The sequence below is a fragment of the Aquarana catesbeiana genome, linkage group LG03, assembly GCF_042186555.1.
Source record: "Aquarana catesbeiana isolate 2022-GZ linkage group LG03, ASM4218655v1, whole genome shotgun sequence".
NCBI classification, from domain to species: domain Eukaryota; kingdom Metazoa; phylum Chordata; class Amphibia; order Anura; family Ranidae; genus Aquarana; species Aquarana catesbeiana.
Genome location: NC_133326.1, coordinates 562,300,994 through 562,315,160, shown reverse-complemented (window position 1 = coordinate 562,315,160; position 14,167 = coordinate 562,300,994). Strand labels below are relative to the sequence as shown.

At 40.9% G+C, this 14,167-nt stretch overlaps 1 protein-coding gene across 8 annotated transcripts in view; it reads left to right on the top strand.

Moving 5' to 3' along the window:
- Window positions 1–13,871, top strand: part of CNOT4 (CCR4-NOT transcription complex subunit 4) — a 141,214-nt gene extending 127,343 nt beyond the window's left edge. For 4 of the 8 annotated variants that reach the window (XM_073621792.1, XM_073621794.1, XM_073621791.1 and 1 more), the window contains 2 exons: window positions 1,769–1,981; window positions 12,109–13,871. In XM_073621792.1, coding sequence (XP_073477893.1) covers window positions 1,769–1,981; window positions 12,109–12,413 — 518 coding nt within the window. In that variant the 3' untranslated portion in view covers window positions 12,414–13,871. Of the gene's footprint in view, window positions 1–1,768; window positions 1,982–7,226; window positions 7,342–12,108 lie in introns of all 8 variants that reach the window. The other 4 variants (XM_073621793.1, XM_073621797.1, XM_073621798.1 and 1 more) reach the window with 2 other exon arrangements.
- The last annotated feature ends 296 nt before the right edge of the window (window positions 13,872–14,167 follow it).

Sequence of the window (14,167 nt, the reverse complement as noted above, 5' to 3'; positions counted from 1 at the left end):
TTGCTCCAGTGTAACCTGGCAAGAAAGATCAATGCTCCTGTTTCTTTTAAGTAGGATCTTTAGCATAGTGCTTCTAAAATGTAATTTGTCCCATTCTATGTTGTAAAATATCTGCATGTTCCCGTGTCCCCCCCCTATGTGTACTGACCATGGTAATCATGGCTGCTGATCCATGATACCCTGGTTCATTTACGCCCCTCCATCATCCCTTCTACCCCCCATCCCCGCCTGTCAGTTCAGTAGTCTGTGTTGTGGGAGCCAATCTCCTCCTCGCCCCTCTCCTCCTGCTATTTTGCTGTGGTTGTAATGTATGTAAATCACTTCTATACCCTCTGTTTTAAGACGATATTAAGTACAGTGTGTCCATTTTTATTTTGTGTGTTTTGGGGTTTTTTTTATTCTAATTCTAAATACCATTTGCAACGCCACTGTGTGGTCATGTGACATCACTCTGGCTGGCATACGTCAGAGGGGAATCCCAGCCCCTCCCGCTGCTCATTAGATCGGGGAAGGAGAGCAGAAGGAGGTCAGGTGACCTCAGAACTGTGCAAGAAGGTATTTAGAATGATATATTTTTCTTATTGTCGCACTGTACTTATCTTTCTAAAACCGAGGGGATAGAAGTAATTTATCAAAGAGGCTTAACCATGTTTAAACCTTCAGGTTATACTGCTCTTTACAGAATGATTGGACACTGGCAGAATCCCTTTCTCCATTGGTTCATTGTGGGACACAGCTCATCTCGTTCCTGGATTTATTTATTTTTTTTAACACGAGCCTGTTTTTTTTTTTTTTTTCTCTCCTTTGGTTCTCTACTTGCTACTTCTGAGCTTCTTGAGCAGGTCTAGAGGTAAAGTTTCTGGTGGGGGAGATTATTTTGCATAGTGTCCAAACCTCCTGTAGGCGACAGCATATGCCCACATTGAAGCTGAGTCTTGTGTCTTCCAACGAACTACTAGAGAAAAAAGATTTGCGCTGAGTTCAAGGATATTGCTTTACTCTCAAAAAGGTATTGGTATTGGAAATCCGTTATTAAGATATCTGGTTTCATGAGCAAACATAAGAAGATCATACAAAGATGATTGTCTGGTCAGATGAAGCTGCTTTTTGGATATTTTGACAGCATTTGGATATTGGAATACAAAAGCCCAGCAGGGTGATTTCTCCCTTGGCGCTATATATCATGGATAGAGAAATTTTTTGTGTTTTACTTTCTTTTGTTTGTTTTTGTTTTTTTAGTCTATGGTGTATGGCCAGCTTTAGTCCCTACATTTATATAACAAGCCATATTTTCCACTGGTAAACATGGGAAGATATTGTTGACTATGCGTGCTAGAAGGGGCTAGCCTCACTAGTAAGGTTTTTTCACCTGTTTTCAAATGAGGTTTCTGTCTATTCTGCATCACTGTCTGGATTACTCTTCTTGCCCCAGTTATTATAATTAAATCATATGCATGTCCTTACTGCCACAACTGCAATACTTCATATAGGTTTTTGAAGGGAATCGTGATAGTTCTCATTTTCACTCCAGGATGTTTCCTAGCCTGTGTGAACTTTGCAGTTATACCACTGTTTTTGGGGTTTTTTCTTTTTTTTTGCGTTTTGACTATTTTTAGAACGTACTTTAAATCCTAAAACCCTATTGCAGTCGGTTAATAAGTTAAAACGGATTAAATTTAAACCTCGTTATTAAGCAAAAAATATTAATGGAAACTTTTATCTTTTTTTTTTTTTTTTTTTTTTTTTTCGTTTTGGATAAATCTACCAGACCACAGCAATTCAATAGAAAGTATAAATATGAAGGAATGGCAGGATGGTCTTAGGGCCCTCCTGCCCAACATAAACATCAACTTTGGTGGGCTCCCCAATGCTTCTTCCCCTTCCAACGCTACCCACAGTGCACCAACGTCCAACACTGCCACAACAAACAGCCTGAACTGGGACTGCCCGGCCAGCTGGATGGATCCCGCTATCATTACAGGTAACTGCTTCTCCCTCCTTCCCCCTGCATGCCCATTATAAAATTCACTCACCCCCTCTGCCCAGACAAGTACAAGACAGCCATTTAATCAGCATCTGCAACCAAGCACATATTCCCTTTTTAGATTTCGGTTGTAGTGGCAGAGGGACAATCTCGAGAGAATCATTCTGATCTACAAGATTGCATTCTAATATTTTTTTCCCTTCCTGAGTAATTTGGTGAAATCACTGGGTAGCATAATAAAGCATCGCTATTTGTGCCACAATGAGGCCAATTGATTTGTAATCTCTGTAGCAATACTCCACGTTTGTTCAGAATGGGATGGACTGATTGGTTTAAATATCCATCAAGAAATGTAAAACTGAATTTTATATGTGTTTAGAAGTCATTTTGTGCATTTTCCATTAAAGTAGCTCTAAAAACAATCGCTAAAATTTCATATTAGCTACAGCGTGTTAAAGTTGATGCAGAGATGTTCAATCTTAACTGTGCAACTTTTATTTGGATAATGCCCAGTGATGCTTGCTCATGCACGTCTTCCAGTTGTACTTTAGGTTTGTCACCCTGTTATATTCACCCAGTGTGGAGACTACAAGCAGCCATGCCAATGCTCATTGTTCAAGCTGGTCCACTTTTGTCACTATCAGGAATCCGATCCAGAGCAGCTATGTTAAATTCTTTTGGTTGGCATTGTCTCTGAAGCCAGTGGTTCAATTTCAGCTTGTTAAACAATGATTCAGATCAAAATTGCTTGTATTGAATCCTGTTCTTATGCTGCTTTTGTGCTACGTTTGGTCGCAGCACGGATGCAAGGTTAGCCACAGTTTCCATAGACTTTGTCCTGCGTCTTTGGCGCATTTTAATGAAAGTGCTCCAAAGATGTAGCCTGCTTTTAATGCGCTTTCAGAAAACACACCAAAAACAGGACGTAATAGAAAGTCTTGGGGAAACTATGGGTAACCCGCATGAAACCCATGGGTACAGTGTGCTGCACTGCATTTAAACCGCAGCACGGTAGTGTAAAAGCAGCCTTACTATTTTTCTGCCTTCTGTTAACACCGTCTGTGAGCTCCCAAATCCCTTTCCCTCTCACTTCTACAGTACTCTTCAAAAAGGGGTGTACTCATTTATGCAAAGTGAAATTTTAATCAATATCTCAATGAGCACAAGAACAGTTTCCCAAATTTTTGACAAAATTTCGTTTTATAGAACATTTGACTAGCTCATTACATGAAAGTAAGGTTAATAATATAACTTAGATTACAAAATCTTCCGATTTACTCAAATTAGTTGATGCAAAAATGAATACACCCCACAACAAAAACGACTACATCTAGTATTTTATATGAACTCCATGATTTGTAAGGACAGCACCAAGTCTTCTATGCATAGAATGATCAAGTTGGCGAACATATTGCAACATCTGTCTCTTTCCATTCTTTGACCGGTTCCTGACCGGCTCACGTCTATTTAAGGGGGTAGAATGGCACCCCTGCGCAAAACCCCATACCGTACGGGGTTTTTCTTTAAGAGCCGCTAGAGGAGCGCGTGTCGCTGGAGGGACCTAATGCGCGTGGCCGGCGGTCGCCTCCAGCCACGTGCAATTGCCTGCATGAGCGCCAGCACGGGGATTTGTGTGTAAACGCACAAATCCCTGTGCTGTCAGAGGAGAGGAGCTGTGTCATTTGTTCCTACTAAGTAGGAACAGCAATATGTCTCCTCTCCTACTCAGTCCTATCCCCATACGGTTAGAATACACTGAGGGAACACACATTTAACCCCTTGATTGCCCCCTTTTGTTAACCCCTTCCCTACCAGTGACATTTACACAGTAATCGGTGCATTTTTATAGCACTGATTGCTGTATAAATTTCAATGGTCCCAAAAATGTGTCAGAAGTCTCTGATCTGTCCATCGCAATACCACGAAAAATTTCAGATCAACGCCATTACTAGTAAAAAAAAAATAATAAAAATGCCATAAATCTCTCCCATAGTTTGTAGACGCTATAACTTTTGCGCAAACCAATCAATATATGCTTATTGCGATTTTTTTTTTTTTTTTTTTTTTTTTTTACCAAAAATATGTAGAAGAATATATATTGGCCTAAACTGAACATAAAAAATATTGTTGTTTTTTTTTTTTTTCAAAATTGTCGCTCTTTTTGTTTATAGCGCAAAAACTAAAAACCACAGAGGTGATCAAATAGCACCAAAAGAAAGCTCTATTTGTGGGGGGAAAAAAGGATGCAAATTTTGTTTGGGTACAGCATTGCATGACCGCGCAATTACCAGTTAAAACGACGCAGTGCCAAATTGTAAAAAGTGCTCTGGTCAGGAAGGGGGTAAAACCTTCCGGGGCTGAAGTGGCTAAGAACGACTTCTTTTAGAGCCTGGATGCTGGATTGAGAGTGATGCTCAACTTGTCTCTTTAGAATTCCCCATAGGTGTTCCATTGGGTTCAGATCAGGAGACATACTTGACCACTGAATCACTTTCACCCTATTTTTCTTTAGAAATGCAACAGTGACCTTAGATGTGTGTTTTGGATCATTGTCATGTAGGAAAAGTGCCCGACAACAAAAGGCACAGAAAGATGGTAGTACCTTCTTTTTCAATATAGAGCAGTACAGCTGTAAATTCATGATACCATCAATGAAATGCAGCTCCCCGACACCAGCAGCACTCATGCATCCCCACAGAGGGACACTGCCACCACCATGTTTCACTGTAGGCACCATGCATTTTCTTTCTATTCCTCACCTTTGCAATGCCAGTGTGTTGTTTTTTTTTTTTTGTTTTTTTTTTTTTTTTTTTTTTTAAGCCATCAGTTCCACAAACATTTTATCTTTGTCTCATTACTCCACCAGAGTACAGCGTTTCAGCATGGACCCTGGCAAATTCTAGGCGGGCTTTAGGAGAGGCTACATTCGTGGATGACACCCATGCATGCCATTCCTCTGGAGTGTACGCCGTATTGTGTCACGGGAAACAATCACTGCAGTTTGGCTTTTTACTTCTTTAGCTAACTGCCGTGAACTTGTATGGTGATTTTCTTTAACCCTTCTCGTCAGAAGACGCTCCTGTCGAGATGTTAACTTCCATGGATGACTTGGATGTCTGTGAGATGGTTGCAGTTCCATCTTTGTTAAATTTTTGTATCATTTTTGCTACAGTATTCTGATTGATAAAAAAAGCTTTGATCTTTTTGTAGACCTTGTGACATTTCTCTTCCATGTGGTGCCATTGCTGACAGCAGGAAATCAGAAGGGGTTGTTAAGTAACGCCTTTTTATAATCAACTGTCTGCTGGACACATCTTTAATAAATAATTAGACTCGCTTGTAGTTGAATTCTTGGTAATTAAAATTTTGTTATCTAAAATTTAGCTTTGCTCCTAAGACTTTCATTGGAGTGTATTCATTTTTGCACTATGGTCTTGAATGAATTTGTTAGGAAAAATGCTTTTTTGTGTGTGCAAATTAACAAATCTTGGTTGCAATCAATAGCCTGTATTTGTGGGAGTATTTTGTAGTATAGTGTCCCATAGAAAATGTTGATTCTGAAAGGAAAGTAAAGTTTATCTGACGAATCTGTTGGGGTGTACTCATTTATGCTGAGCACTGTATATTTGTTTGAAACAAGCAGTCCATGTTGAGGTCATGTGCACTGCTCTATGGACACTACAAATCCCATACTTCCTAGCCTACAGTGTGGCTACATTCTACATGGGTCCACATAGCTACCCTCTAACAAAGTCTGATCACAGCAGCAAAAAAAAATTTGGAGGAGGCTTATGCCGCGTACACACGGGCGGACTTTTCGACCGGACTGGTCCGACAGACTTTCCAGCGGACTTCCGACGGGCTTTTTAACGAACGGACTTGCCTACTCACGATCACACCAAAGTCCGACGGATTCGTACGTGATGACGTACAACGGACTAAAATAAGTAAGTTGATAGCCAGTAGCCAATAGCTGCCCTAGCATCGGTTTTTGTCAGTCGGACTAGTATACAGACGAGCGTATTTCTGGGTCCGGCGGAGTTACGACGTAAAGATTTGAAGCATGTTCCAAATCTGGAAAAGTCCGGTGAAGCCCACACACGATCGTATTGTCCACCGGATTTGGTCCGTCGGACCAGTCCGGTCGAAAAGTCCGACCGTGTGTACGCTGCATTAAAGTAATAGAATGCGATGCATACTGAATGGATTTGTTTTCAGGAAAGGTTTTAGTGTCCCTTTTTAAATCTCCACCATAAACTAGGTGGAGAGTTAGCATTTTGAGATGGGCTGACCCTTTGAGTGCATCTTTTATTTAGAAATGTAGATACACCCCCCCCACCCCAAACATGGGTTAATAATATTCAGAATTGATATAGTCCCAACAGTTAGGGAGGCAGTACAGTTACAATACAATAAAATTCAAGAGGTTATTAAGAGGGCCCTTCCCATAAGAGCTTTCAATCTAATAGGTGGTCAGAGTGGGAGATAGCTGGACAGATTGAGGTAGAGCATTCCAAAGGATGGGAGGGGTGAGGTCCTGGGGATGAGCATGGAAAGAGACAAGAGCAGAGAGGAGAAGAGAGGATGGTTTGAGTCAAGCTTGCTGATGTAGCTCGGGGAAGAGTTGTGAATGACTTTGTATGTTGTTGCTAGTATATTGGATTTAATTCGCTGGGCGATTGGAAGCCAGTTGGGGGATTGGCAGACACTGAGTAGTTGGTAAGGTAAAAGAGTCTGGTAGGAGCATTCATGGTAGACTGAGCAGGGGATAGCCTATGGAGAGGTTAGGCATGAGAAGGGAGTTGCAATAGTCTAGGCGAGAGATAACAAGTGAGAGAATGAATAGCTTGATAGTTTCATTAGTTAAAAAGGGGCAGATTTTGTTATGGAGGTGAAGTCTTCAAGCTTCAGCGCCAAATCCAGTTATGGGGCTTTAGCCTTAAATCCAGCTATTGGATTTGGGGCTGAAAGGAGAGGTCAGAGTCTAAGCTTACACATATTCCCCTGGCATAAGGAGAGGGGACTGATAGTTTTATGATTGATCTTGATGGAAAAGTCAGGGAAGAGGGTACGAGCTTAGGGGGAGGAATGTTACCAGCTCGTTTTTAGTAAAATTTTGTTTCCAGCAAAGTGTACTTTTTTTTTTTTTTTGATGTGAGAATGCAGTTATCATTGGATGGCTACAACATTTGGTCAGTAAATACTACAGAATACCAAAATATGTCTTCATTATACATTACAGGACACAGGCAACATTCATACACCTTGGGTTTTAGGTGCATACCTACGGGTGACTGGACATCGGCAAGCTTTTGAGCACATGCTCCCTCTGGATCACCTCCCACCTACTCCACTCAGTGAGTCCCCAGTTTTTTGATAGTGTCTGAAGGTGAAAATGAAACCACTCAGTTTCAGGTGACTGACCAGGTGATGCATCACACCACTGGTAGCACATTTTAAGGCCACCTTAAGCTAGAGCCCTTATAAGGTTTCTTCTGGCCATTTCACCACATGAATTAGTTGCAGGAAGGTCTAAATCTAGCTTACCACGAACTCCTTCCGGACACGCTTCCCCTATCCTCCCACAATCTACTTTGAGTACCCCACAGGGGAATACCCTCACTTGTAGCTATGGCAGATGCCAGGCAAAAGTGAGCCAATTCAAAATAGCAGATAAGTATTTGGGTCCCTTGCACCAGAGCAGGACCCAGTTTTAACATCAGTCCCAGCATCCGATTCTAACTCTATTTCAAGCAAGCGGACTAAAACAGAATTTTCGCCATCTGTCACTTTTCCTCGTACAGATTATGGCCTTAATACAGCCATCTAGGGCTCAAAAATTCTCGTACTTCCGTTTGTTAATCGGACCAGATCCCAATATACAGATCCTATATGTCTCTGTATTAAAGAGGAAGCTTCCACAACATGCTTGCTAATGAAAAGTTAATTGCCTCTGTCCGCAAAAGCCTTCACGTTGTTCAACTTCTGATTGGCCGAGTTAGAAAGGCAGGCTGGTGTCACCATTTCCAACTCTTCATTGATAGAATACAAAGCTTTCTATGAATGGCTGAGTGCCGCTCAGGCTGACGATAGCATCAGCTACATACAGAAAATCCAGTGGTCACACATGTTAGGGAAATAGTTTGTTTGGGTCAGCTTGGCCTAAATGCTCTTTTTAAATTGCAACTAAAGCTGGAGATTAGCTTAATTTTTTTACAGTAAGTTGGCAATCTATTTCTCACACGCAGCATGGGCATACTTAGAATTACACCTCAAAACACATTCTTCTACTCCTTTTGAGTATATCACTGTCTGGAATGTACTAGACATTGTATCTTGTGTATGACACAAATCAACCAGTTTTGTAGCATGTGCTGTAATGGTCACCTCTATACAAGTGGTCAGGGAAAAGAGTGTAGCAATGCCAGTTGCTTTAAGCCAAGTAAGTCTAGCCTGCTGGTACAGGACTGCCCTCAGGAATGCTGTGTTCACTGGCTTGGCGTCTCACAGGAACGTACTCAGCGGTACGTGCAGATTGTTTATAGGCAGAGACGTGGTCAGCAACCAGGCAAAGGATCGGTCTTGGCATCAGGCAGAAACCTATTCAATAAACAGGCCAGGGTTAGTGCAGGCAGAGGCAAAACTGCATTGGCGTAGCAGTGGTTAGGGACGCTAACTGGTGTGACAGTTCCTTGTAATAAAAATGATTTAAGAAATGTAAAGAGACAGTGTAAAATTTGAAAAAAAATTCTAACGAAATACATTTTTTATTCAAAGCACCCCATCCCACCGTGCTCATAAGCAAAGGTGAACTCGTGCATTGATCGTTGGTATGTAAATTGCGATTTCTCCACCACCAGACCTCCTGTGTAAATCTAAAGTGGTAACCTGTAAAGGCTTTTAAAGCATCACCTATGGATAATGTACGTAGTTTGTCATCGTTCCACGGGCGTACGCAGTTTTAAAGCATAACTTGTTGGATATCAATTTACTCGGCGTAACACCATCTTTATATTTTACCAAACAATTGGGTATTGTGTTTTTGTTCAATAAAATTCATTAAAGTGTATTTTTTCTGAAAAAAAATTGCATTTGAAAAACCGCTGCACAAATACAGTGTGACCTAACAAGCTGCAACGCCCACCCATTTATTCTCTAGGGCCTCTGTTGAAAAAAGTATTTAATGTTTGGGGGTTTGAAGTTTTCTAGAAAAAAAATGCCCATTAGCAAAATACAGATTTTTACATGTAGGAGAGAAGTGTCAGAATAGGCCTGGGCTCCTTTATTAAAAACTTCAGAGTGTGCACTGACATTTTATATAAAAGGTACAGTTTATTACAAGCCGTAGAACAGAAACGAGCTCCTGTTTGACCTGGTGTGAACACAGTCTATTCAGTGGGAGTAGGGTTTTAGTGGGAGTACATGTTTTTAACAACCCATGTTATATGAATATGTTGCATGTGTCCTCTACTGTGATCCAAGATATGGAATATACATGAGTCAATTTTTTTTATTTTATTTTTTTGCTTCCAATCCTGTGGTACAGTTTGGAGAAGTCTTTTCTGTGTCAGCATGACTGTTGGGCACAAAGCCAGTTCCACAATGTGTTGATTTGACCAGTTTAGTGTTGAACTCGAGTGGGCCTACAGAACCTTTTGGGATGCATTGAAATATGAATTGAGAGCTAGGTCTTCTCATTCAACATACCGCCTGATCTACAAGTAAACTTTTTATTGAAGGAGCACAAGTTTCCATCAAGACACTCCAAAATCTTGTTGCCCATTGTTTTGGAACAAGCTTGTATAGGTGTGATGGTCAGATGTCCACAAAATTTCTCCATTTAGTGTAGGGATAGCTGCACATCTTGAATAAAATAAAAACTGGTTGCTGCTCTTTTGGCCCTGGTGGTCGTCACACGGAACATGATAGGAATAATTCAAACCTTTCCAATTGTCATAGAAATAGAAGATTTTGGTGGTTTCGTGGGGACAACAGTTTCACTGTGCACTAGCTTAGGGGGAAATTCTCACATTCTATTGTGTCTGCTGCAGAAGAAATGAAAATGTAATGGGACAAACCCAGCAAGAAAAAATATATTTATTCTGTACTTTAAAACTTAGTGCTTCTAAAGGTTCAAGGTTTTTTACCGTAATGCATTCTATTAGGGATGCACCGATAACGGTGCCAATACCAAGCATTTGCACAAGTATTGGTACTCGCCCAAATGCTCCCAAAACCTATACTTTGCAGTGCGATTTGTGTCAGTACAAAATGAATGGGTGTAAATCGCACTGCAAAGAATTGCATGCGATTTGAACAGGAATGCGGTGCGATTCCTGTCCAAATCCCATACGTTTCCCCTACTACTCGTGTGTGCGTGTATAGAAAGTGATTAAAGCGCCATCTAGTGGGCAGTTCAACTAAAATGTTAGAACTCACAGTACATAGAGCCTGTATGCACAGGCCGCTGGAGGTGCTCACAGGGCTGATGGAGATGTAGAGGTGGTTCTCCCCCAAACTGACACCACTTCCGCCCTATATCCACGGGGTCGCAAACTTCTCCAGGCCTTTGAGCACCCCCAGCAGCCCTGATTTGGGGGCCGGGACACCCATGTAGATTATTTTGCATGTGGCCAGATGTACTGTGAGGTCTAAAATTTTTTTAAATGCCCACTAGATGGCTCTTTTCCCTTTTTTTTTTATATACACACACTTGCAGTGGGTGAAATCTCATGCAGTTTGGACAGTAATTGCACTGCATTCCTATTCAAATTGCATGCAATTCTTAGCAGTGCGATTTGTGCCAATTTTTTTCTCTATTGATGAAAATCACACCGCAAACAATCGATACTTGTACTCGCCAATAAATGGGATCTGTGCAAACCTACAGTCTATCCGTTACCATAAAAACCTTCTAGGTGCATCACCAGCCCCCATACTTGAGCCCCATCTTGAGCCAGTGATGTGCATGAGAGCAGTGGCTCTCTCGGGGTCTTTCTTTCCTCATTGCCTCACACAGCAGCCGGAGCCATTAGCTCCTGCCGCTGCCAATTACAGCCAGTGAGGAGAGGGCAGGGCCTAGCAGCGCTCAGTGTGTGGCTTAGGAGCAAGCCTGCATGAGTACCCCCATAGCAAGAGGCTTGCTACTGGGGGTACTTGGCAGGGGAGAGAATCCATGACTGTCGGTGGGGGGACTCAAAAAGAAAAGAATCGTGTCTGCTGTATGCAAAACCATTGCACAGAGCAGGTAACTATACCATGTTTGTTTATTAAAATTAAAAATATCTTTCCTTTTTAGAAACACTTCAAAAACAAAAGAATAATTTGATATTCTTTAAGCCAAAGGAACCACAGCCAGCGACCGTGCAGCTTTTGAATGCGGTCAGATGAAGGTGTTAATGGTATCCAGGCTGCATTTAAAAAGTCCTCCTAATGCGGACTTTCTAGCTCCTGAATTTAGTAGTATGAGCAATATTCAAATCTAAATACAGAGATACAGACCAATGTCCCAGATGTAAAGGGAAAGCAGCCAATCTAATACACTTGCTATGGAGATGTCCTAAACTCCATCGCTATTGGTCTGGGGTGGGATCTATGATTAATAAGGTATTTGAGAATGGGATGCCTATGGAGCCTTCTAGGTATACTGGGTGAATCAAGAATTCCTGGGGAATATATTGTTTCAATAAATAGAAGTCTATTCCAGGCTCGTAAACTCATAGCACTAAAATGGTTATCACCATACCCACCTACTGTAGCAGAATGGAAAATACAAGTAAGGGAAACTTTAATTAAGGAAAAGTATACCTTCCTACATAGAGGCTGTTTAGGAAAATTTGAAAAAATATGGAAAAGGTGGTTTAATATCTTGGAGGCATGACGAGAGAGGAGAGGATCAATGTATGAGTAGCGGCGGGGGGGGGAGTAGTATGGGTTCCAGGGGTGCCTTTTTTTTTTCCCCTCTTGATACGAGCTGCGGTTGTATGTTTGTTTGTCGTTTTTGTTGTGTTTTTTTCTTTCCTGTTGTTGGTATATAAAATGAATAAAAAGATGATTTGATTTAGTAGCATGAGCATTTTACTGTAAACCATGTATTTACAATGTTGCTTTTTTCTCTTTTCCAGGCATCCCGTCATCAACAGGAAACGGTTTAGAACCTTTGCAAGATGACAATCCACCACACTGGTTAAAGTCCCTGCAAGCTCTGACAGAATTGGACGGCCCCAGTAGCAGTATACCTCCCCACCACCCTCATAACAACCTCTTCAGCACACAGATCCCTCTACACAGAGCAAATTGGAGCCCATACCCTCCCCCCACAAACCCTGCCAGTTTCCACTCCCCACCCCCAGGTTTTCAGACCGCCTTCAGACCCCCTACCAAAACACCTACAGATCTACTACAGAGCTCCACCCTGGACCGTCATTGAGAAAAAAAATATATGGAACTGCTAGAATTTGGGATGTCGTTCCCTGCCTCAACCACAGTTTTCAGTCAAAATAAACCCCTCAGTGTTTCCCTCTCATATAATTTCTTCTCCTCCTAACAGTTTCCAGAATTATCAAGAATCTTCATTTTAAGGGGATCACCAACCCCTTCTCTCTCCCAAAAAAGTTGCCATTTGAGAGTCTGTCATCGTTTTTAAAGCTCGTTCTTGAAGGAGGCCAACATCAAAGAGCACCACAAGTTTCCAAAAAAATTTTGAGAGATGAAAATTCAAAAAGTTTTTGTTAAATCGCTTCAAAAGATATCATTGATCTGCTGCATGATATATATTTTTGTTTAAAAAGAAATAAATTTATTGTGATTTAACAGCTCTCAGATCTAGCTAGTGCAGGTAGCAGGAAAAAAATAATCTTAAAATCTTTAGGGAATTAGTATTCTAACATGATCAGTAAGTAACTACGTGTTTTTGTTAATGGAGAGCACCATTCAAATGAAATGCCATTCAGGTTTTGTTGAGTTTTTTTTGTCCTTTAAACAGTTTAAGGTCTGGCGAACAAAACCATTTCATTAATTTTCTTCAGGACCAAAGGGGCAGGTTTTTATCAACATTGATTTTCAGGCCCACTGGAATTGAAGGGGTTTAGATGCAATAAGTACGTAGAATCGTCTCTTACTTATTGACAATTTTTTTATTTTTTTTTCCTCATTTGCCATTTGTTAGTGGTGCTTTCAATGTTCAGTACAGCGGGCTTTTTTAACTGTGGATATGATGCAGTTAAGCCATGAGTTTTTTCAGCTGAATAAACAATCCACTGTTTCTTACAGTCAACCAATCTCTCTACCAGTACAGATGTTTTTTTTTTTATTTTTGTTTTTTGGTAATTCAAGACCTCAAAAGGTATTTTGTAAATGCTTTCTGCTGTTGAGCTGTACTCTGTCATTCTTCAGCCACGAAGATCCAAACCGTTTAATCATCATGAATAATCTGCCTTACCTGACCTGTGTTTCCTTTGCAAAATCGGGCAGTCTTTGCACTTACAGATATTTTGCTCTTTGCTCAAGCGGCACATGTGTCTAGGTATTGGGAAAAGACGGTTGCGTTTTTTATTTTATTAATGTGCTCTTTCTGCAGCAGATCAATCCGTTTTGCTTTTCCAAAATGTGACCAGTTGATGACAAACCCAACAGCTTTTTCATATCATTTTCAAAGTCACGTATGGGAGTTTGACCAGCCACCTGACCTAACTTTAACTTCTTCAGCATTTCTGGAAGTTACAGCAGTATTGAAGATTGGGAAGAGGAGAAGCCTACAAGCGAGGGGAAAAAATAAGACAAATTAAAACATGGTTATAACCTGACGCTAAAACTAAACCAAGAAAATGTACCTCTGTCTACAGAATTAAAACTAAAATCTTAAATAAAACAGAAAACTTGATGATAACTTGTTTGTGGGCCTTGCTTTGTTTGTAGACATGGATTGTGGGTGTCCTCATTGGTAAGATGTGTACATCAGCCATTGCGCTCCTACAAATGTTGGATGTCTTAGAGGTTTGCATAATATTTTTCTCTAAACTGGAGATGCTCAAAGTTTAGTTAGTTGTCTAGCACCTGACCTTTTGACATGTGCAAAAGCTTCTTGTAATTGTATCATTTTTAATTGTGCTGGCATGTCACCCATCTGCTTTTGTTTAAGCTGTACCTGCTGTTTGAGTGTCTGCTTTCTGGCACTTTTGTATA